The following is a 25,343-nucleotide window of genomic DNA, read 5'->3' as shown; positions in this document are numbered from 1 at the left end:
CGGGGGGGGGCAGCTGCGATGGAACCCCACCAGGATCGTGCTGCCAGGGGGTGGGGCACTCCCACTGCCCCCCTCTTCCTCTGCCACTGCAGACTTGAAGGTCAGGGAGGTGGAGTTGCTGTGGTCTATAGAGATTCTTTCTCTCTCCCTCTCCAGTCCCTCTGTCCAGTTTTTTTTTGGGGGGGTGGGGGGAATCTAGAGTGTGTGTTCCTGGCATTGGGCAATCAAGACAGCTTAGGGATTCTGCTGGTTTACTGCTCCCTTGCTGCCCAGCAGTCTCCCTGCCTGAGCTGACAGAGCTGGTCTCGGAGGTGGTGTTGAGGACTCTGACTGCTGGTTCTGGGGGACTCCAACAGGATGAAGAGGAACCGTTAGCACTCTTTGGGTTCTGTCAGTCAACCAGCTACAAATCCACCTAACAGTTATCTCAGCTAGTCCATATTTGTTCTTTTATGAGCTTTGGCTTCTAAAGGTGAAATCCACCTGGGTGTTTTCCTTTCTAACAGATCTGTGTTTCTCAACCAAACCTGGAACAAAGCATTTCTAATAATATGAGATTTAAATCCTTTATGGGCCTTAACCTTATCATACCACAAATATGCATGCCATCCAAATACATTATCATGGCCTTCCAAATCTAACATATCTGTATCTTCTAATGTAAACCATTCTTTCAACCAGCAAAAGGCAGCTGCTTCATAATAAATTTTTAAATCTGGCAGAGAGAATCCCCCTCTATCTTTAGAATCTGTTAAAATCTTGTATTTAATTCTGGGTTTCCCCCCCTGCCAGATAAATTTTGATAAATCTTTTTGCCACCTTTTGAAACAATCTATCTTATCAATAATTGGCAAGGCTTGAAATAAAAACAAAATCTTAGGCAATACATTCATCTTTATCACTGAAATTCGGCCTGTCAAAGATAGTTTAAATCTCGTCCATATTTCGAAATTTCTTTTTATCTCATTCCAGAGTTGATCATAATTGTCTTTAGATATTGTGCCAGCTTTTCCAGAAGAAAATAATTGGGGACTTTGTCAAAAGCCTTACGGAAATCAAGATACACTACAACTACAACATCCCCCTGATCCACCAAGCTTGTACATCTATCAAAAAAGGAGAAATGAGATTCGAAAATAGCCTGTGTTCATCTGTAAAACTCCCTCTCATCTTTTCTTGCCCTTTGAGCATTCAGTGGTAAAATAAAATGTATTCACCTTGCGGATATACTCTTGTAGCCCCTTCACTCCATACATCCGAAACACAAACCACATCTTCAAGGAACGGAACCGACGGCCTAAGGGGATCTGCCAGTGCTGGAGGAGAGATCAAATAAGATTACTTTTGATAAAGAACAGAATCTGCACCAGAAGAAGAAACTGCCCACACCTTTACAGACTTCACAGTCGAATACTCAAGAAGCCAAATATGGTGGCCGATTCCAGAGTTCTTAAGGATCAGCACACAGATAGGTGGATGATGAACACCACTTTTCTCTCCTGAAGCATTCCAACAAGAGTGAGAAATGAAAATATTGTGATGAAAATTAATGTTCTGTACTTACCCTATAATCTGTAATAAGTCCTGTATGTTGGTGGGGAGAAAAACATATGATGTAATATTATATAAACACACATTCACAACTACGATGTCATATTATGATACTGTGGGAAGTCGAATCCTTGAAACCTCCCAGCAGAGAGTGGTTGTGGCGTTCAACTTCTGTAACAATATAAATATATTGCAGGGCGCCCATTCCTCCTCTCCATGAACCTAGAATTCAGGGGGTGGAACTGCCCGGCCACCAGCCCCCTGCCTACAGCCCCCCTGCCTTCCTCCTGCCAAAGCTGCAATTAGGCTTTTAAAAAAATTCCTTTCCCCCACGCTTGATGTGATGTAAAGAGAACCATTGTGGGAGGGGGGTGGTCACAGCTGTGATCCCCTACACTGAAAATGCCCCCAACTCTGTGGTTAGGTTTGGGGAGAGAAACCCCTACTTGGCTCCATAAGGCAGGAGTGAAACCAACTTTATTTCACCCGGGTCAGAGGCCCAGTTTGGCACAAGCATTTGCACACACACACACAGACACACACACACACAAACACACACATACACACGACACCCCCTCTGGAGACTTCACCCGGGTCAAAAAAACAAACAAAAAACCTGGCTAGCCCACCCCCCACCCCCACAGCTATGACTCTGCATTAGGAGATTTTCTCAAATCTAGGTGTGGGAGGAGGCATGTTGGGGGAAGGACACGCACAGCTGAGCTTAAGCTTTCCCTTTCCAGCTCTCACTCCCCCTACCAAAAAAAAAAACCCCACCCCCTGCTGGGGGTTCAACTCCCCCCCCCCCCAGCTTATTGGCTCTAAAAGATAATCTTTAAAGCCTAATAGCAGCAAGGGAGGGTCGAGGAACTCAAGGCAGTTCACAAGAACAGCTAAAAACAAAGGGAATAAATAACCATTAAAAACATTTAGACATCGATAGAAGTAAAACTGTGTGTGTATATGGTATAAGGGATTGGACTGATAGATATTTCATCTCAATGAACCAGAACTCCAGATAAGCAGCAGAAGAAAACATGTTTTCCTATCTCGCTGGTGATGTCAATTTAATGGTTGCAGGGCTTGAGCAAACGTCTGAAGCAACTGGGGATGGATAACTAATTCCATGTTGCCGTAATAGGCCATGTGCCTAATGAGCTACTAGCAACCTCTCAGAAACAAGCATAATGCCACCAGCTATTAGCCCTTGTCACCATGATTATAAGCCTCACTCGTACAGCCCAGATGAACGCAATTAAGGCTGCATATGGGGCATTTATCATACAGCATAAAGGCAAATCCCTCCCTCGCTGCCACCCGACTGCCATCCTTTGGCTGCCAGGAAGTCAAAAACAACCCGATTCGAGAATGCAAATTATCACAAAATTACAGCATCAAACAAAATATGGATTTCCCCCTCCAGCACAGAGTTGCTTGGCAATTATGGAAGTACACCGTACAAGCAGGCAGGCAAAAAAGCAACAACAAATCCAGCCCACTTTGGTTTACCTTCTGGGGCAATGGCTTTCATTATGTCAACTTTGCCAGCTGTAGCCCTCCAATCGCACCTAGAATTCGATTAGGCTCCTGTTGCCACTTCATTTTTTTTAAACAGAATTTATTAGCATTTTCATAATATAACACAAACCCAACCCCACACCTACAGATACAAAAACAAATACAAATACACATAATGTCAGGATTCTTCTTCTTATTTATATACCTTACAAAAAAAAAAATTTCTAGTTCTGAATCTTGACGTTTGACTTCCCCCGCCTATTCACCTTCGGTTTTAAATCAATATACTATTTCCTTAACAACTTTGTTCTATAAAAAAATTTAACTTTACTTAAAAAAAAAGATAACATACTTATCTTAATCTTTGCATTATAACCTAAATCATAACCAAATATTCTTATAGCTAAACTTATTTCTTCTATCCTTTATCATGCTGCTTTTAACTTAAAATTCAATATCTCCTTACTTATTTAAAATAAACTTGTAATTAACAGACTTCACACTCCAATTTCAGATACCATGGCAGACCATTTGGATTATACATTTAGCACTTCAACCCACTCCCCCTCTGTCCATTGTCTTTTTCTGTCTTTCACCGGAACCAAATCTCCAATTGTCTTCCTCTGAGTGTCCACAGGTCCAGGCAACATCCACAACAAACCCCGCATCAAGCCTCAGGGTCTTCATCACTTCCATGGGCTCCTCTGTTTCTTTTTCTTCTTCTTCTTGTAGAAATCTCAATTCCATGTCCCTTGCCCCCGAGCTGCCACCTCGGAGTCTGGATATTGTAAATTTTCCCGTTCCAGGGCTGCCACCCCCAGAAATCGGCTCCTCCTCCTTTCGGAGTTGCCCAGCCATTTCAAACCATTCTTCCAGCGCCCCTCCCAGCTCTTTGCCGAGGTTTGATTCCATTGTGTAAAACTTTTGAAAAGCCTCCTCTGTGGAAAATAAGTCCTTTTTATTTATAATTCCACTCAAAACTTGTAGTTTTCGATTAAGCAGTTCCAGCTGCAAGACAGTGAGCATTTCCTCATCCTTTAAACCAGAGTTCGATACCAGTGCGAGCACGAAGTCCAGCATTTTAGGAGAGAGGGTGAGTATCAGATTTCAGTTCCTGTCTCTTCCTTCCTTTGTTTCAGTTTTTTCCCACGACAAACCAAGTCGTCGCCATTTCTCCGAAGCCGGAGTATAAAGACCAAAGCTTCAAATGGAGATATTTTTTCCCCAGTTAACCCCCGAGGGGAAATCTCAACAATCTCAGTTTTTAAATTCCAAATACTTTCTATCGATTGTTGTAGCAGCAGTCACTTAAAGAGTTAATTTCTTTCACCACCCGAAGGGAGGGAGGCGGGCTGCCTTTCTTCTTTCCCCCAGATCGTTCCAGGAATTACAAAGAGTCAATCAATTACTCACAGCCTCTGGGTTCTTATCAGCTCCTTAAAGACAGGTAGAACTTAGACGCTCATCACAGGCTTTGTCGCCGCATTTACATCCCGGTTGGGGCATGTCCCCTATAGCCCGGCTCCGTCGTCCCTTCACCCCCACTCCCCCTTTACAGGGGGAGCGGGGGAAGGGTTCGGAGCCACAACGGGCACAGCCGGGGAGCCCAGGGTGCGGGACGCTCTTCCCGCACCCCAACCGGAGCCCCGCTATGCGGCTGCAGGGCTCCTAACCCCCGGGATGGACTGGGTGCTTCGCAGCCGAAGCATCCCACGACCACCCGTAATGGCGTCAGCCGCCGGAAGCCTCCTGTTGCCACTTCAAAGGAGCTTTCCTGGTTTTGTATTACCGGTACTTTCCCAGCAAAGAGTATTTTCAAAAGAAGCTGTTATGGAAGAGGCGGGGATCAACTGATTGATAACCCTTTCCTAGGGAAATCGCAGGGTCTATTCCAGGAGCTGAGGGTTTGTTCCAAAAACATGAAACATCACTCCATAAACTACGAACCCCCAAATTTGGGATCCCCTCCAAGCCTGTTGCAGTTGGATCCCAAATTAGGGGATTTGTAGTTAAATAGGAACCCTTTGTTTGATGTATCATTTGCTCAGTTTGTGGGGTCCTGCAAAATGCTGCAAAAAACTGAAAAACTTTGGCACAGGTTTGGAGATGATCCCAAATTTGGTGGTTCGTAATTAATTTTCCTATAAAACATCTTTATTTCATGGCTACTGGTCCATCTGGCTCCTTGGTGTATTTTTGGAGCACCAGTAACTGCCCAGGGCACTTTCTGTAAACTAAGATGGTGCTTGCTTTAAGGAACATGCAGACTAAATTTGGGCAAAAAGGGGGAGCAAGAGAGGAAGTGAGAGAGAAAGGCCAGCAAAAGAGGTGGGAGCAACTGCGAGTGTGAAGGCTTCATTTCAGCTGAAGAGGAGAACTAAGAGGCAAGACGAATGTCTCTTTCAGGGCTGAGGGGAATAGCTATTTTAAGCTGAAGTTGAATATGGTGCAAAGAAAATGAATAAACTCTAAATGGCAGGTACAAAAAAAAGCATTAAGCACAATTCTGAAAATTCTACATGAAAGAAGGGAAAGGCAATACATTTTACAAAAATAGATTGACATGAGGTGGACTTTGAGGTGGGGAAGAAATTTGATTCTTTTCGCATGTAAAGCTCAGTTTATCAAATCTGTACATCCCAAAGCAACATAAGAACCAAAACGGGGCCATCCTTCAAAATTCACACTTATCCAATTTTTTCACTGCAGTTCTCTACCCAAAGAGTCTTTACAAAAATGCAGGTTTTAAAAAAAAGTGCCTAAAAATGAATATAATAGTGAAAATTGAGAGCAATTGCTTGCAAAAATGTATACCTTCATTAATAAACACATTTTTGTATGCAGTTTTAAGAGAAATTCACACAAAAACACTAAAGGCTTGGTTTCCAGACTCTTGATTATCTTGGTTGCCCTCCTTTACACACCCTTCCAGCTTGTCAATACCCTTCTTAAATGCAATAAATGTTGTAAGCTTCAAAATCATATCCAGCAATGAGACTTCCAGTTCTTCTTCTCACTCCAGAAAACCCTATCACTGTTCTGTGTCATCCACACTTAGAGGGTCCACCAAAAAATCTGAAGTGAGTTGAATCCTTGCTCTTATATTGAAATAATGGAAATGACACACTTTATTATAATTATTGCCAATCACTGGACAGAAAAAAGCAAATATACTTTAGATTAGCCTTTGGCAGTGAAGCAGAAGGTAGAGCATCAGTTATCATATGGGGGGAAAGCCAAGCAGCTATGCCTTGAGGCTGTGCTCTGGCGCTGTGCTTTTTAACATTTTCATTAATGACCTGTTAAGAGCAAAATTAACCATCAAATTGCAAGTGATTTTGTTATTCAAGACAACTAATAGCTGATTCTCTGAGAGCCTGCGCAATAAAACCCCTGCTGCACAGATAACAATCAATGAAATGGCTGGTCAGCATATCAAGCGAGCTCAACCTGGAATAGACTGGTTTCTGTATTGCTTGGCCTACTTAGTTTTTACTGGAACCCCCATAGTCCTCTGAGCCTGGTTGAAATTTACAAGGTGCAGACTTGAAATCCCTGAAGCGTCAAGTCATACCGAATGGATGCGAGGATCCCAAATTTGCATTCCCACTGAAGAACATCATAGAATCAAAGAATCATAGAGTTGGAAGAGACCACAAAGGCCATCCAGTCCAACCAGGAAACACCATCAAAGCATTCCTGACAGATGGCTGTCAAGCCTCCGCTTAAAGACCTCCAAAGAAGGAGACTTCACAACACTCCTTGGCAGCAAATTCCACTCAGAAGAAACTTTGATGAGCCCGGCGTTCATGCCAGTTGCTTGTACACCAACCCTTTTCTTTGGAGTTGTCATCTTTTGTCCGCTTAATTTTTATGAAGCACCCAGTTGATGTTACTTTCCTCCTCTTACATTCCAAAGAGTTTTGTGCTATCCTCCTGTGTTTTTCAGGCCTAATCTAAAGCAATTCCTTTGTATGAAAATTCAGCACCAGCTGAACATGAGTGAAACTTTGAAAGGCTTCTGTGTCTGGAATTCAGAACTTCTTGTTTCATTGCTTCCTGATCAGTTTGATCAGAGGATTAGTAAATAATGGCCTATTAATTACCCTTCAAGTAGCCATTTTTAATTTCCCCAGTGTTAGTTTCTGTTCCTAAAGTGGGGAGGATTAATTCCCAGTTTCCATTCATTATTGCCATTATTATTTCTCCATTTGTTTATAGTAAAATGAGACTACTCCGCAACTAAAAAAAAATGAAAGATATTACCAGTGGGAATTAGCTATTAAAGCCTCCCCTCTGTAAATAAGTAACAAGTAAAGTTGCTGGATAATATGACAACTTATTGTTACAAAAGATGGGTGCACCCGGACTCTCTGTTGAGTGATAGCAAGATTCCTGGGTGTTCCAGGTGATCACCCAGCACCTGTGTTTGGAGAATTGAGACACGACGGAGACTGTCTTAGCTTTAAGAAATATGGTTTATTCACCTATTTACACCTTTGGACTGCATGGAGGGAGTCCAGTTCTTACAGCATGGTCATTTCAAGAGGGGCTTTTCCCCACAGCAGCACAACCTGCCTGGAGTACAAGGCATTTCTCCCAGTCATCTCTGCAGCCAGCCTGCCCAAGATGGATCTAAGGCTGGATCTACACTGATCTGTAAAAACGCTACTAAAGGCTATTTTTTAAAAAAACGTTCTATAGCTCTTAATGCAATTTCCCATTGCCAATGGATCGCTGCTCTACAGCACCCTTTGGTATTACATTTTTATAATGCATTTTTAACTTTATAACCAACCAGTGTAGATTCACACTGGTCTTTTTTTCTTCCTCCTTCTTCTTCCCAGCAACCCTTGCCCAAGACTCCCGTTTCCTGTCATCTCAAACACACACACACACACCATCACCGTGGCAACATCTGTCTCCCCAGGCCAAAGGATTATTATCAGATGGTCTATCAACACCTTTTGTCATGTTAATAGATTTGGTCTTTGCTAGGCCAGTCAGGCTGGTTTGCATAAGCCAGCCCAGGGATTCCTTGTCTGGCACAGTTCTGCAGCTTGTACTTTCATCCATATTCCAAGTAACCAAAACCCTACCATTTATTAATTTATAGGATTTAGGAGGGGTCCCCCCAAATCTATAACAATATTAAGAGTTTGAGTGGAGCCCTCAGTTTAATCCTGCTTCCAGCTGAGTTCAGAAAAGCCATACTTTAGCAGCACTGAAGGGTTCTAGGATGAAAGGAGCCTGAATCTAGCATTCTTTGCGAGAATCCCAGCCACAGGCAAACAGTAGCTGCTCCACTAGTGTCTCCAGAGTCTACCCATCCCTGAGCTGAAATGCTTCAAGAAAGATGTTGGAAACATCACTGCTGGCTCATTCTAGCCATCACTGAAATGGACTGAACCTGTCGTGAAGGCAATAGACTTGTTCATGGTAGAGGAAATGCTACAGAAAGAGAATGAGCAAAAATATGAGGCCTACTGTAAACAGATAAGGACATTAGCAGGATTAATGTAATAACCTGCAGTTTCATAACAGTATATCTTTAAAGTTGATTAATAAAAAAATAAGTTAAGTTAATTTAGAATATGCAGGAAATGTAAAAAATAAATTTAAGGAACTTCAGAAAGAGGAGGAAGGAAGTCAAGTTTTGAAAAGTTAGGATGATTGTAAAACTATTGAAATGTATATAAATGAAAATCATAAATGATAAATAAAATATGAGGCCTACTGTTTCTCATTGCTATCCTGGCAATTGTTCCTCATCTAGCAACAGGAGCTGCATGTGCAGTACCTGAACATATCAGGGCTGTGTTCACCCCAACAAGATTTTTTCCTACTTTCTGTTGTGCCATCATTCACCACTTGGGCAGGGGGGTGATTCCAGGCTTCACTCTCTCAACAACAGGCAATCAAACCTGACCGGAACAATGAGCAATTGGTCAAATGAGCTGCTTGGCTGCTCAAGAGAGTCCTACAGTTTGCAACAAAACATATCCCCATGTAATGTACTCTCGGAATCAAAATATTCATCGCTTCACTTCTCCCTTAACATACCCTATCCACCCTTTTATGCACTGTGAACATCTTCTGATTATTTCAAGAGTGACAGTGGTCATTTTAATCCTCGTTATTGACTGAACACAAAATCAGAGAGTTGGCCCACCCCCCTTTGTCAATTTCTTTGGACACTTGTAAAATTAGGAAATTTTCTTAACTCATACTTGGCTAACACATATTTTGAAGGAAAACAATGGGAAACTCTTACCATTTTGAAATACTGGTCTGAAAGTATTTAAACTGAAACAAACTTTGACAGCCAAAAACTATTTTCAAGTTAGGGAAAATATAAAACACTTTACCCGATTCTTGATGGTCATGCTTCAGATAAACAGGATCTATTTTAAAGGCACAGGTTAAATCTGTTCTCTTCTTCACCCTGAAAAAATATTGAATTTGGATTATTTGCCATTGCATTACTAGCTACTTCTGTCATGATTAAAATATATAAAAGCTTTGATTGCACTTTAAAATTTGACCCCTCATTAATTTATGTGAAACAGAAGGACCCAATTCATATGCAGACACCAGCTGCTTTCCTCTTGTGTCGGATTTGATTAACATAGAATTTAACCTAATGAAACATCATTTTTTCAACTATTTTGTATCTGAAACTAGCATATACTTTTCCTAGATTTCCTTTCAAATTCATTTCAAATGTAATAAACCTTGGTAGCACAATGCCCCACAATATGTACGCTGCCCCTAAGTAATTTCATTAAACTAATAGCACTAACATCACCGCTACCACAGTTCTTCAAAAGAACTTAAAAACCATCTTGGAAGACAGAGATGAGCAATAGCTATGTAAATGCTATACACCTGAAGCACATTCAAAGCAAGTTATTTCCCTCAGAGAATTCTGGGCACTGTAGTTTACCTCTCACAGAGTCACAATTCCAAGCAACCCTAAACAAACTCCAGTGCCTAGAATTATTTGAGAGGAAAATGTGTTTAGAATGTGCTTTTAAAAAAGTAGTGCATTCACAGCCCTGGTCCACACATCACATTACATTGTGATGTTAATCAGGAGTAAGAAACAGGATCTGGCTGAACCTCTTGGCTTAGTTACTTTGATTATTTGCAGAATATCTTATGGCTTGAGCAAAAGGTTTGTTCATTAAATAATGGCTTAACATTACATGCAAACTCTTTATTTTTGCACTTCATACTTACCACATAGTAGAACAGTCAAAATTTACTAAGAGCCATTTGTGGGGGTTGAAGTTAAATGAATCAGCAAACTGAAAGGATTAAAAAAAACCATCAGGAAAATGATTACAACCACCAGATCAATATTTCTAGCTTGCCAGCCTTGACAGACTTTCCAGTGTGTCTGTGAGGTGCTTTCATCAATTATTGGAATATTTAGAGAATTCTGGTTAAATTCAACAGCAACATTCACAGATGGGGATTTTGAAGAACAACTCCCTTATTAAGAGTTTTTGCTTGATGGGTTGGTGAGGTCCTCTTCCTAATATGGAGGTTTTATTTATGATTCTATTCATCAATTTCAAAGTACAATACAATCACTTCTTATGTGCATTTAACTTGTGCAATTTCAACCTTGCACGATATACTTCAGATGCATCAAAGTGGAGACCTAGTGGAGAAGATTAAGAAATTAGGAATTTGCCCTGCTCTTCTGGACTTGGGGAACAACCATGGAGAAAAATGGTTGAAATTGCACAAGTTTAAAGTTTTCCCAGTGCAGAGAGAGCTTTTAAGCTCTCCACTCAGTGCACAGGCTCTGGGATGCTCTTGCAAGATCTCTCAGGGGTGTCCGAGTTCCCATGAGATCTCGTGATCACCCCCCAAGCTTCCAGAGCCAGCATGTTGAGCAGGCTTGGCCTGACAAGAAAAACAGAGAGCTTAAAAGTCCTTACTGTGCCAAGAAAACCCAGACAAAAAGAGCTGTTAAGGTGTCTGCTTTGCTTGGGGGGTGAGGCCTGCTCAGCATGCAGGATCCAGGATGCTTGTAGGGAGGCCGTCCCAAAGGTTGAGTAGGGCTATACATGTTTTCATGTTATCCCACACTTCAATGCATTCTGTAGCGCCATGCACCAGATTAGGCTGAATCCTGAACCAAATCAGGCCAATCTGTGGGGATCTGGGTTTTGTCTGACTTAGGTGGAGACAATCCTGGATCACCTCAGGTTGGGTCAAGGCACCCAGAATGATCTGGGGCTGTCAGGGGCCAGGTGGCAAGGAGCGGCAGGCACTGGGGCAGGAAGAAAGAAAGCTTGTGCAGCACATTCCAAAATGAAATCCTCCGCTCCAGAGAGCCAGTGTGGTGTAGTGGTTAAGAGTGGTAGACTCGTAATCTGGGGAACCGGGTTCGTGTCTCCGCTCCTCCACATGCAGCTGCTGGGTGACCTTGGGCTAGTCACACTTCTCTGAAGTCTCTCAGCCCCACTCACCTCACAGAGTGTTTGTTGTGGGGGAGGAAGGGAAAGGAGAATGTTAGCCGCTTTGAGACTCCTTCGGGTAGGGATAAAGCGGGATATCAAATCCAAACTCTTCTACTCACCAATCCTGCTGCTGCTGCTGCTGCTGCCCTGCACGCCACCTCTTCCTCCCCCTTCCCACTTTTGTCACTCTCCTGATCTCGTCACCTAACAACACTGCTGCAATTGGATCAGAAGAAAAGGGTGCTCCGATGTGCCCCCTGCTGCCACCACCACCTGCATCCCTGCCACCCATTCCAGCCTCTGGCCGCCAGCCGCAGGCTTCTCACCTGCCTTAGTGACTGAGCAACCACAACCAACAGAGTTGCAGCTCCCCCCGCCCTTCAAATGAGCAAGGATTTTCACATGTAGCAAAGGAAGCTGAAAGAAACTATCCATTCTGCAAAGTTAACAAATAATAATGTAGGTTGATTTTGTGGTTTCTGAGAGTATATGAAGAAAAAATGGCACGGTGCTTTGGAACACCAGTATGTCTGTGTTTTAGCCAATTGCAAACCAGTCACATCAGCTCCTCCATTTGCATACAGGCCTTTTGTGAAGAAGTGTTGTTTAGTGGAGCGGGGGAAGGAGGGGAGGCCATATGGCTAGAGGGAGAACATCTATTTAGACTTGTTGAATGGTTGCCACACTGAGGCTTGAAACACCAACAAAGTGATGATTCATTTCCTTCAGGAGCCAGTGAAACCTGCACAGGAAATTACAGCAAGCTTTGCTGATAAAAACGAGAAAGGAGGGTGCTTTATTGGCTAGGGCTTTCTTGCTTCTTTTCATTTATTAGCTCTTACACATTGGCATTATTTAGGTACACTCAGCAAACAGTAATATTTCCCCCCCTTTAATGTCAAGGAAGACCAGGAGTTTATCTGGCAGTCTGGAAGGAGACTCAGGAAATTGCATTGCCCTTATCTAAGGATGCACATGAAAAGCAGCCCAGCATTACTGGAAAAATGAAAAGTCACCTATCATTTATACAGTATGTGAAACAGAATGGCCTTTGGTGATTCTGCACATACTATTCAGTTTCCCCATTCTGCATTTGGAATGTACTCTCCTGTGGTTTTCAAAACAGATGCAGATGAGGAAAGCGGTCACTAAATGATCATGTTGTTTCAGATAATTGCTTGAAAATATTTCCACAGCTACTCAAGTTGGAGAGGCAACCTTCCCCATCCCATCTCCCTTCTCCAAGCAGAGGGAGGTTCAGAGGAGACAGTCCGGCAAGAGGGCAGGGGAAGTCTTCCTTTGCTTTTCTGCCAGTTTCTTAATTTGCAACAATTACAGTGCTGGCTAAGAAGTGGGAGGCGGTGACAGCAAAAAGGCAGAATACTGTAAGTGTCTGGTACAGAGTCCAACAGGCTCAGAGCTGACAATGGCGGCTTCTTCTACCCAAACCAGTAATCCAGCCACTGTCTCAAATCAATGTCTGTTTCATGCACAATGGCTCTTCCTTTACTTCTCGCCCAGGGGTGGAGCAAGGGTGGGACGTAGGGGGTGGGTCACCCCAGGTACCGCCCTGGAGGGGGTGACACTCAGGGCCCCACCCCTCGATTGGCGACTCCCAGCCGATCCCAAAACCTCGCTCGGCGTGCGACGGCGGCTGGCTTGTGCTTGCTCTCTCTCTCGTTGAGCCTGCTCGCGATTTCCTTTATTTTATTTTATTGTTTTTTGCGGCGCTGGGGTGGGCCCTGGGCAGAGCCGCGGAGGGTAGGGGCGGGCCAACGAGGGGCGTCACGCCAGCCATAAGCATGACGCCGCCTCACTGGCCTGCCCCTCACCTCTGCGGTGCATTCGTCCTGATGTGCGCGTTGTGTATTGTGACATCACGACACACGATGCATGCATCAGGATGCATGCATGCTGCAGAGCAACGCCCCGCCCCCGGGGGTGCCTCTGCTTTGGCCGCCCCTGGCAGCCAAGGGGCTTCCTCTGCCCCTGTTCTCGCCCTTCCTCTCATTTTGTCCCCCCCCCATCTGTCGAAATGTAGTTTGTAAGCTCTTTGGCTCCCTTGCAGGTGCCATGTGTAGCTTAACAGCAACAGGGACTGCACGCACCCTCTACAAATTGTACTTCTAGGAGATACTCCAGATCCCCTATGCAACTGACCAGGACCACGTTTAAAGGATCCTTTGGGAATTTAAATTTGTTTCTTCCAGCTTTAAGAAGAGCATCAGCTACAGCTGAAAGGTTGTTGGACTTGGAGTGAATGTTTGCCCCCCCCTTCCCTGTTCACCCTCCAAGGTTACCAGGTGTTAACACAACGATATAATGTTTGAACAGGGTGTAGATACACAAAATCCAATATGCTTAGACCTCAAATAACAAAGCTGATCCACAAGTTTTATCTGGAAGACTGATTGCATAATTCAGGTGTGTGTACTCTGGACTTTAACAATGTGCTCATAAAGGGAAAGGATCCCAAGGTACTGGCAGAACAGGTGCACCAGGGCAGGAAGGTGTGATCTTAACCAGGGTATTTTTAGTTGGTATAAGGAAGAGAAAAATATGGAAGTGAAACCTTGCCAAGCCACCTATCCTTCTGCTACATCAGACATGTGCATGATGATAAAAATTGTAAAATCAGGTTATTAGCAGCTAAAGAATCTGCCTGGGTTTCATGTTGAGTTTTCATTATTATTTCTTACCTCCACTCCATTGAGAAGGTGGCGGAATTCAGGGCAGATGAATGAGCTCCCAGCATAGGCTGCATCAACATGCATCCAAATATTCTCCTCATTACCTAGAAGGTGGGGGAATAGTATGAACAATTTTTAATAACTCACCTAACTGAACAATCAGTAATGTGGGTAGGGCTGGGTTGCAGGTTTCTAAATGTCATTAAAAAAAAAAAGTATTTCTGCACAACTCAGCTAATCTAAAAGGCTGCTATGTTCTAAAGGAGACATGCTAATTCTAGAGAGTGATCAAAATGGTTAGGAAGTGCAGCAACAGGGCAGCAGTGAGCACAGAGTCATCTTGCGACAAAAGCTTATGACACCCAAGATTCATGGACTAATTTTTAAGGTGCTACAGAGCTCTAATTTTTTTTCTGCAACAAAATATCCACATTAAAAAGTCGGTGGGGGGTAGTCTTGTTATAAAATAAGTACTTTTCCTGTGTTTTTCCAAGTTTGTTTTTAGTCTGTAAGTGGCTTTGAAGGCCTTATGTGAAAATGTGACAGGGCTACCCTAACACTTTGCACATTTTCAGAGTAGATATGTGATCCTGTGACAGAATGGGAGAAGGCACAGACTTCAGAGAACTATCTTACTTTATTGATTTGTGTTAAAGCTACAGAATCCCAAAGTGGAGGAACACTGCTGGGGTAGGGCAGTCTTGCTGAAGCTTGCTTCTTTAAAAAAAAGTTTTATGCCTTTAAAGAATAAATATATTTTACAAACCCTAATTAAGACACAGAAGAGCTCAGACATGATGCTCCCCACTACTTTACATATCCAAGCCAATAGCCAGTGGCTGCTTTCTTCATTGGTGCACAACTTTCTTCTAGATAGCAATAAATGGGCTGTCATAGAATCACAGAAGGGACTGTGTGGATAGGTTATATTTTTCCAGACACAATATATATTGCATATCCAGGGCTGAGAAAATGTAGGTCTCCCTGCAACAGGGAGTACAAGACTGAGGAAAATGTTTAAACTGTTCACTGTACATGGGCAGTGATGGAGCAGAGGGGGAAACTGTGAAAAGGTTGTGTGAATCTGAACTTACGATATGGTTTATCTCTGCAGATCATGGCAGGAGTATAAGACTGACATAACTACAGGCGCCATCCATGCAGGGCGGGGGGGGCACCCACAAATGTTCAATGAAGGGGCAGGGCCCCCCAAAACTTCTACGTAGTGACAGGCACACACTGCAGGGCGTGCCAACATCACTCGCACCATGGGTGTACCCAAGGGGGGGCAGCAGGGGGCAGCTGCCCCCCTAGAAGCCAGCTGCCCCCCCCCAAGCAAAAATGATCGGCGTCATGCTGAGGAAGAAGCGGAGCGGGAGGAGAGGAGCGGAGAAGAAGGGGAGGCAGTGGAGGAGGAGGCTGCTGTCCCCGCCGCCCGAGTTCCTCCCTTTGCCCCCCCCCTTGCTCAAGGCAGCTCCTGTCCCAGAGGTGAAGGAGGAGCGCCTATTGCGCGCTCACAGCGGCGGGCTGCGGTGGGGGCTGCAGAGCCGCTCACTGTGCTGCCGCTGCTGCATCAGGCTTCGCTCTTCCCTCTCGTGCCTCCCTCCCTCCCCTCCCGGCCGTCTCTCTCTCTCTCTCTCTCTCTCTCTCTCTCTTGCCATTGCCCCTCCCTCGGGCGCCTGCGTGCCTTCGCCCCTTCCCCTTCTCGCCCTTTTTCTCTCCCCTCGCTCCTCATATTCCCTTCCTTTTGCGCTGCCGGTCTCCTTCAGCCTCCTCCTGATTCTCGTTCGCTTTCTGTCCCTTTCCCTTCCTCCTTTCCTGCTCCTCTTTGCGTCCTTTCCATTTCTTCCACCCCAGCCCCAGATATATTTCCTTCAGCCTTCTCCACTCCACCCTTCATACTTTACCTCCTTTCTTGTGCCATTGCCATTTTCCTCACTCAACTTTTCTTTTCTTTTCTTTTCTCCCCTCCCCTCATTCCTTCGTTGCTTTCTCGCCTTTTATTGTCTTCAGTCTGTCGTCTGCTGCCCCTTCCCCTTGGCCCCCAGGCAGAGACCCAGAGAGGGGACCCAGTCAATGACACTTCCCTTGGCTACTGCTTTCTGAAAGCAGTAAGGAAGCTTTCTTTGGCGAAAACTGGGGTGGTGGTGACAATCAATGGGGCTTGTGCATTTCATGGAATTGTAGAGTTGGTCCAAGTACCCCCCTTTTATCCAGCATGGGGCTCAAGCCCACAAGCCTGAGATTGAAAGTCTCCTACTCTACCAGCTGAGCTGTTCCCCTGAGGGCTAGTGCAGGACATTTTGCTGCCTGAGGCCAAGGATGAGAGTTCACCCTTCCCATCCTATGCATTTAGTAATTTGTTAGGTTTCTATCTCATCTTTCCCTCCCCATACATTTCTCTTTCCCCCATTATCTGTGCAACAGGCCTATAGAAGAGGTTAGGCCATGGGTAGGCAAACTAAGGCCCAGGGGCTGGATCTGGCCCAATCGCCTTCTAAATCTGGCCCACGGACGGTCCGGGAATCAGCGTGTTTTTACATGAGTAGAATGTGTCCCTTAAAATGCATCTCTATGTTATTTGGGGGGGGGGGGCTGCCTGGTGTTTTTACATGAGTAGAATGTGTGCTTTTATTTAAAATGCATCTCTGGGTTATTTGTGGGGCATAGGAATTAGTTGATTTTTTTTATTTTCAAAATATAGTCTGGCCCCCCACAAGGTCTGAGGGACAGTTTGCTGCTGAAAAGGTTTGCTGACCCCTGGGTTAGGCTAAGAGACTGGGTCTATGAGTGGCTTTGAACACTGCTCATCTTGATCCTCTAACCACTAGACCACACTACAGAGGCCCACCAGACTGGCAGATGAAACTTCACTGCTAACAAAACAGAGTCCATCGCTGCAACAGGTTGGCCTAGTGGGCACAGGGCAGGCTGCATGGCACTCACAGCTCTGTGGAGCAGGCAGGGAAGGAGAATCACTGCTTATTTCACAGTTGAGTATGGCAATGCTCTCTGTGCCAAATAAATAAGCTTTTACTCATTCATCCTTTTCCTTCTAAAGACCTTTTTATCTCCCCAGGCTTTATTAACCTCAGCCTAACCCCCTGCACATAGATCGTTTTCAGTACTGCCTATTACTGTTTTTAAAGTAATTTGTATTAGTTCTTATAAACTGTCTTGGGAATTTTGAATGTAAGGGCAGGTGCATAAATATTTTAAATACAGTGGTACCTCTACTTACTGATGCAATCCATTCCGGGGTGCTGTTTGCACCCCGAAAAGTCTGTAAGTAGAGCGCTGCTTCTGTGCGCCACGGGAGGCGACGGAAACCGAGGCTCCGGCACCTCTGAGCCAAGTGCAGAGCGCCTCTTCCTCCCAACCGCCAGCAACCCACACAGCAAAACCTTCTGGGATCAGCGGGGCGGCGGGGGGATATTCTTAGATGTTGGCTGGGTCCCCGTCTGTTGGCTGCTTCTCCATTGGGAGTCAAGAAGAGAAACCGGGGCGCCTCTGAGCATGTGCAGAGTGCATTTCTGTTCCCGCTGGGCAGTAAGTTCACAGCAAGACCCAAATGATTATGGTGGTGGTGGTGGTGTGAATGTAAACCTCGCAGGCAGGGCCTCAGAATGACGAGGAGATGTCCACTCTACCGACCGAGCAGAAACGCGGCCCATGGTTTTTCGGGGGGGGGGTTCAGCATCTCTCGTGCACGTGTCAAGGTTCATGGGGTAGCTAAAGGCAGTTTGGATATGTATGAAGTCTCTTTTTTTCAAGCAAATCATTGTAATAACAACTGTAATAAAGCACTGCTATAATTATATATAATTTTCTTAAAATTTTGGTTTCATTCACCTTTTCCGTGCTGAAATGTCACAACCTGAACAACCATGGCTCCCCCCCCCCCTAGTTTTGATCCTGGGTACGCCCCTGACTCGCACCCACTGCAGTGACAGCAGCATGGCCTGGGCCCCCTCTGTCATGGGGGCGAGCCAGCACACCGGGACATAACTAATATGGCATGAGACTCTCATGATGAAACTTTGGTGACTCTGGAACCTCCAGCCCCTGAAAGGCACTCAGGCATATCCTGAATTCACACACGCCTGACCTAAAGATTAACACGTGCAAATTTAGTTATCAAATACAGGATACTCAACTCCTCAAAGGGATCCATCCACACAACTGTCAGATGATTTGAAGGCAGATAGCAGACAGAGATGGCCAGATTCAGATAATGGCTCAATGTCACAAGTCCTTCACCCTTTATTAAGCAAACTGGATGACCAGTTTTAACATTTTCTCACTATTCTGGAAGGAATTGTGGAAATTGTAGAAATCACTCAGTTCACAGTCCCCTCCCCACTGGCAAGCCTTGGCAAGAGGGTATTTAAAAAACCTTTAGATTCAAAGGCTAGTGAGCTCCAACACGACAAAACTGACCCAAGACTGGCCAAGACTCGGCACACGTCTGTTTAGCTTTAACGACAGGTAAACTTTCTTTCCCCACCTCTATCCACTTCTAGTGGGGGTTTATGGCAAAAAATATATATATTGTCACTCATATTTCACAGAATAAACCAAGCTTTTTTAGTCCTCTGTGGGAGAGCTTCTCATGGGCATAAGATTAAGGGTTAACACACATCCATAGCAAGCACAAGTCATAACTGCAGCAAAAGATCCTAAACCTCTCAGCAGTGTGTATATGAGCATACATGAGTGCCGGCTGTGCACATGTGAATCCAGGTACACACTTGCAATAGAACAAGAAGGCGCTAACTCAGGGGCTTTTTTCAGAGAAGAGTTAGGTCTCCAGGGTAATGGTTTCATTCTGCTCCCAGATGGAACAGGTTTGACAGCATACTAAATTCAAACAAACCCTGTTAGTTAGTTAGTTAGTTAGTTAGTTAGTTTAGTTAAGTTAAACAATATGAGCACATCTCATGGAAAGTACTATACTGTATTTAATGATGTGACAAGTGAAATTTATTGGAATTTAAATAGTAGCTCATTTATAGCAGTATTTTTCCAACTCTCAGATAAAATAAATAATAGTTGACTTACAAATAGGACCCAGTTCTGACAGTTTGTCAAAGGAGCAGCATGTTGTGGTTCCAAGTGTTGCACAAAACTACAGGACCAAAAACAAAAAGCAACAACAACAAAATAAATCTAATTGAATGAGAGAATCAGCAAACCAAAAACAAAACTTTCAGCATTCTTTGGGAAGGTACAAGATTAGCTACATAAAACTAATACAAACTACAGTAATTTCAGCTAATATGGGTCCAGTTTTGTGAAATTCGAAAGAACTATTGGAACATGTACCATGACCCAGATCTCTGAAGCTCTGTCCCTTTCCCCAGGTAAAGAAAGCTTTGCTTTGGAGCTCTTAAGAAAGCTGAGATGGGATCTGGGATCTGGAGGGATCTGGATGGGATGTGGAGGTTCCACTCCTTCCAGGCTCTCCGCCAGACCCCAATCCAGGCAGGTGCTTCCATGTGCCACCCCCTCTTCCCAGGTTGTGGAGATCTGCTGGACATTTCTGCTCCCCTGGTCTTCCTTGTCGGATAAAAGCATCCAAAACGCTAAGTGGAGGGTGGATGCTCACAAGGGCTATAGCATTCCCAGATAGAACTCTGTGACACCAATGGTCACACCATTCACCTTCTGCCAGAGGCAGTGATGTCATTTGGGGCAGTTTGGGCAGCTGTGAACTGTCTCAGGTGTTAGGGCACCTGAGCAGCAGGTCTGTTCTGTTGTGCCGCTGTCTGCCTCAGAGTTAGTCCACCTGTAACAGTTTTTCTCTTAGGTACAAATTGTGGGATGTCAGTCAAGTCCAACATTCTAAGGGAGGACCAACAACTTAAAGATGTGTTAAGAGACTCACTAATATAGTCTATATAGTTTGTATCTTTTGTTTTGTAACCTAAATATGTACATGAATGAATCTGTCAGTAAATTACTTTATTTCATGCGGCTCAATGTGGTGCCTCCATAGTTCCAGTTACAGGTAGGTAGCTGTGTTGGTCTGCCATAATCAAAACAAAATAAAAAAAATCCTTCCAGTAGCACCTTAGAGACCAACTAAGTTTGTTCTTGGTATGAGCTTTCGTGTGCATGCACACTTCTTCAGATACCTTTATTTCAGATACTTTATTTCAGTTATTAATCAGATTCATGTGTATCTTTATTTTGAGGGGGATAAAGGGATTGACATTCTACAAGGCAGGCTTAAGCAATATGTGGACCGAGAACTCCCAGAAGTGCAAGCTGGATTTCGAAGGGGCAGAGGAACCAGAGACCAAATTGCAAACATGCGCTGGATTATGGAGAAAGCCAGAGAGTTCCAGAAAAACATCTACTTCTGCTTCATTGACTACACAAAAGCATTTGACTGTGTCGACCACAGCAAACTATGGCAAGTTCTTAAAGAAATGGGAGTGCCGGATCACCTCATTTGTCTCCTGAGAAATCTCTATGTGGGACAAGAAGCTACAGTTAGAACTGGATATGGAACAACTGATTGGTTCAAAATTGGGAAAGGAGTACGACAAGGCTGTATATTGTCTCCCTGCTTATTTAACTTATATTTAGCTTATTTAACATCAAAAAAACTAAGATCATGGCCACTGGTCCCATTACCTCCTGGCAAATAGAAGGGGAAGAAATGGAGGCAGTGAGAGATTTCACTTTCTTGGGTTCCATGATCACTGCAGATGGTGACAGCAGTCACAAAATTAGAAGACGCCTGCTTCTTGGGAGAAAAGCAATGACAAACCTAGACAGCATCTTAAAAAGCAAAGACATCACCTTGCCGACAAAGGTCCGTATAGTTAAAGCTATGGTTTTCCCAGTAGTAATGTACGGAAGTGAGAGCTGGACCATCAAGAAGGCTGATCGCCGAAGAATTGATGCTTTTGAATTATGGTGCTGGAGGAGACTCTTGAGAGTCCCATGGACTGCAAGAAGATCAAACCTATCCATTCTCAAAGAAATCAGCCCTGAGTGCTCACTAGAAGGACAGATCCTGAAGTTGAGGCTCCAATACTTTGGCCACCTCATGAGAAGAGAAGACTCCCTAGAAAAGACCCTGATGTTGGGAAAGATGGAGGGCACAAGGAGAAGGGGACGACAGAGGATGAGATGAATGGACAGTGTACTCGAAGCTACTAACATGAGTTTGGCCAAACTGCGAGAGGCAGTGAAGGATAGGCGTGCCTGGCGTGCTCTGGTCCATGGGGTCACGAAGAGTCGGACACGACTGAACGACTGAACAACAACAAAGGGATTGACAATCAAGAAAAGGATGAAGAAAGACTCAAGCGAATCAGCAGCCGTTTGCCACTGTGCAGGTTTAAACAACAACAACAACAACAACAACAACAACAACAACAACAATTTATTATTTGTACCCCGCCCATCTGGTTGGGTCTCCCCGGCCACTCTGGGCGGCTTCCAATAAAGAACGTTTAACTCTGCTACTATATAATATAAGCATTCCCACACAAATCTATGCAAGATGTATCATTAACATAAGAACCCCCCCCCCTCCTGCCTTGTATATTTGATCCACCAAGTGCAAGTACAGGCAGCCCCCGTTCATGTGCATTCAATCAGAGCGCGAACATATATACGCACATTGTACCAAACCCAGAAGTGACCCAGAAACATCATAAAGACGTCACTGAAGCGCCACTAAAAGGGCAGAACGGGGCGGAACAGGGTGTCTGCAGGCCTTATCAATGGTTCTCAATTACATGTGATTTCACCAATGTGTGCGGTGCCTCGGAACATAAGCCCCAGATAAATGGGGGGCTGCCTGCACACTGAATAAAATTATTTAAACTGTAAAAGACAGTGTCTTGTGTAATTTTTGTAGGAAGGGAACAAATGAAATGGTTAAACAACCCAGTCTCTTCCTTCGCTAAATGGGAACGGGAATCTAATTCCTACATTCCTCTGAGGAGACTCTCAACTGACATTCAATGAACTATTTTTATTGCTTTTGTTGCTGCTCCTTGGTTTGGCATACTCTCTTTTCCTGCCCAACTGTCATCTCCGTTCAGACAGGTTTTGTATAATGCTCCAACAAATTTACTGGCTAGAGATGACAAAGGGGCAAATGATTTGGCTCAGCAGTGACTCTATCATGTCTCTTCAGTGGTGCTGCTCCAGTCATGGGACCCCCTCCTGAGAGAGGCTTGCCTAGAATCTACGTTGTGGTCTTTCAATGCCAGATAAAGACTTTTTCATTTCCCCAGGCTTTTCAATCTCTTTGTTTTTATGAATTTTAAGTGACTCATAGACCCTTTGGATGGCTCAGATCTTTCTTTAATGGTGTCAGCTTTTTGAAATGGTAGTTATCTTCTACTGCTGGTTTTATGCTCCCATAGATTATCAACAACCTCAGATATGCTGATGACACAACCTTGATGGCAGAAAATGAGGAGGAATTAAAGAACCTTTTAATGAGGGTGAAAGAGGAGAGCACAAAATATGGTCTGAAGCTCAACATCAAAAAAAACTAAGATCATGGCCACTGGTCCTATCACCTCCTGGCAAATAGAAGGGGAAGAAATGGAGGCAGTGAGAGATTTTACTTTCTTGGGTTCCATGATCACTGCAGATGGTGACAGCAGTCATGAAATTAAAAGACGCCTGCTTCTTGGGAGAAAAGCAATGACAAACCTAGACAGCATCTCAAAAAGCAGAGATATCACTTTGCCGACAAAGGTCCATATAGTTCAAGCTATGGTCTTCCCAGTAGTGATGTATGGAAGTGAGAGGTGGACCATAAAGAAGGCTGGTCACCAAAGAATTGATGCTTTTGAATTATGGTGCTGGAGGAGACTCTTGAGAGTCCCATAGACTGCAAGAAGATCAAACCTATCCATTCTGAAGGAAATCAGCCCTGAGTGCTCACTGGAAGGACAGATCCTGAAGCTGAGGCTCCAATACTTTGGCCACCTCATGAGAAGAGAAGACTCCCTGGAAAAGACCCTGATGTTGGGAAAGATGGAGGGCAGAAGGAGAAGGGGATGGCAGAGGACAAGATGGTCGGACAGTGTTCTTGAAGCTACCAACATGAGTCTGACCAAACTGCGGGAGGCAGTGGAAGACAGGAGTGCCTGGCGTGCTCTGGTCCATGGGGTCACGACTAAACGACTAAACAACAACAAGATTTTATTGTTTTATTTTTGCATAAAACTGAAACCTGCCCAAGGAACCTTAGTTATTGGACAATATAACTATTAGGGCTGCGCACAGACCACTTGTTCTGCTCTGTGGCTCCAATTTGGGTTGGGGGCAATCAGGCCAACCCACTCTGGACCCAGGGACCACCCACCCCAGATCCAGTCCCAAATTAATTCAGGAAGTTGGGCTAATATTTAATTACATTTTTAAGGCGCTAATTTAACACAGAGCCAAAGAGGAGGGCAGAGGAAGGAAAAGTTGCATTTTCTTCTCCCTCCCCCCACCGAGAGCAAGGGGTGTGTGAAATATGTGGGGTGGCTTTCCTGTAGGGAAAGATTCTGGTTAGTGAGGAGAGAGCTTAACCATTCTATCAAATCAATCATTCAATGTTCAATTGTTTTTAATGACTGTTTTTCCTGTGTTTTTAGTGGTTCTTTATTTTTATCTGTAAGCTGCCTTGAGTGTCTGTCAGGGGGAAAGGTTGGCTATAAACACGCCAGCAACAACAATAACCATGAATTGAAGTTTGGGTAGCACTTGGTGCCAACTCCTGGCTTAGTTCATGGGCACAAAAAGGACCAGGGAGCAGCAACATGGCTGTGACCTCCCTCTCCAGGAGTCTACACTCCTGGTAGGCCAAACCAGACCAGGCTCTGATTTCAGTGGAAACAGCTAGATCCAAATTAAAGCTACAGCATCTTGGTGTCAATGTTCTACTACTGCTAAATGCAGTAACACACAAGCCTCAAGAAGTTGCTCAGGCTTTAGGCCTTATCACAAGAGATGAGGCTCAGCTGTGACCTTGTGTGTGTGTGTGACCTTGAAGCTCCTTCTATCCATAGCCAAAAGCTAAAAACATCTGTTGTCCTGGGAGGGGGAAGGGGTTTCTTATGCAGAGTCTGTAGCAGCCAATGACTGTAACCCAATTTGTAACCCGTATTACAACATTGTAATCACATCAGGAGCAGGGACAGGTTGCCTCTTGCAAATACAGCTGGCAACTTAGAAGGGGCCCTGAGCTTGATTTTCTTCAATTGGCAGCATGAAATAGAGCGCTGCTGCTCTCCTTCTGGGTGCTGTTAAAGGCACAGAGAAGCAGGCCAGTTCCCAGGTTGGCAACCCTAGTTGTCTACTTTGTCATTGGGCATTACAGCCATTAACAAACATTGAGCTATCAGCACTTACAAAGAATGGAATGAGGCCAGCAGCTCTATCTTTGTCTATGGCTTTCTTTAGGGCTGACCCACGTACAGCGAACGTGTCATCTGTGGGGAGCTGCTTGATTTTAACTCCAGCGATCAAGCCATCCTTTTCAACCGATGAATGAGCCTGCAATGAAATGGGAGAAAATGGGTCTTTAAAACATATTTGCATACAAAGCTTAGTTTATTGAATTTACTTACTACTTCAGAAAAGTGTTTGTTCTTATTGTTAAAAAAATTAAAAAAGGGAAGAGCCATCACAGACAAAACATGTTAAAGTTTAAACATGTAGAACACAACACCTCTTTTAAAAAGAAGACAGGCAAATAAATCCGAGTCTCAGTCTCCCATCTGCAGCATACGTTAGTCATGCTTGCAACTTCAATAGGTCTACTCTGAGTAGGATACACCTGGTATAGGCTAGTAACCACTAGCTGGAGATGCTCCGAGGGAGGCAGCCTAAAAGGGGCAAGTGGATCTGCCTCAGATGGAGCAAAAACGTGACATGTGAGAAACTGGAGTAGAGACACACAAGCCCTTCTTCCAAATATTGTTAAGGATGCAACCATATTCAGAGAGAAAGAAAGCAATCCTCCCGTTTGTCATATTCCTGAATTTTCCTAAGCCATCTACCTTTGTTAAACCTGATATTTATCCTTAGGTTGGATTTTCTGTCTCTCCTTTTGGATTACTGAGTCACCCAGTTATGA

At 44.2% G+C, this 25,343-nt stretch overlaps 1 protein-coding gene across 1 annotated transcript in view; it reads right to left on the bottom strand.

Moving 5' to 3' along the window:
* Nucleotides 1-25,343, bottom strand: part of DDC (dopa decarboxylase) — a 44,667-nt gene that overhangs the window by 5,179 nt on the left and 14,145 nt on the right. The window contains exons 6-12 of the mRNA XM_033170391.1: nt 24,617-24,760; nt 19,298-19,364; nt 14,246-14,340; nt 10,312-10,379; nt 9,438-9,514; nt 1,565-1,584; nt 1,218-1,316 (exon numbers count right to left, since the gene is read on the bottom strand). Coding sequence (XP_033026282.1) covers nt 1,218-1,316; nt 1,565-1,584; nt 9,438-9,514; nt 10,312-10,379; nt 14,246-14,340; nt 19,298-19,364; nt 24,617-24,760 — 570 coding nt within the window. The remainder of the gene's footprint in view (nt 1-1,217; nt 1,317-1,564; nt 1,585-9,437; nt 9,515-10,311; nt 10,380-14,245; nt 14,341-19,297; nt 19,365-24,616; nt 24,761-25,343) is intronic.

The sequence above is a fragment of the Lacerta agilis genome, chromosome 14 (genome assembly GCF_009819535.1).
Source record: "Lacerta agilis isolate rLacAgi1 chromosome 14, rLacAgi1.pri, whole genome shotgun sequence".
Lineage (NCBI taxonomy): Eukaryota > Metazoa > Chordata > Lepidosauria > Squamata > Lacertidae > Lacerta > Lacerta agilis.
Note: the sequence above shows the minus strand (reverse complement) of the source record. Positions and strands in the feature narration are given on the sequence as shown.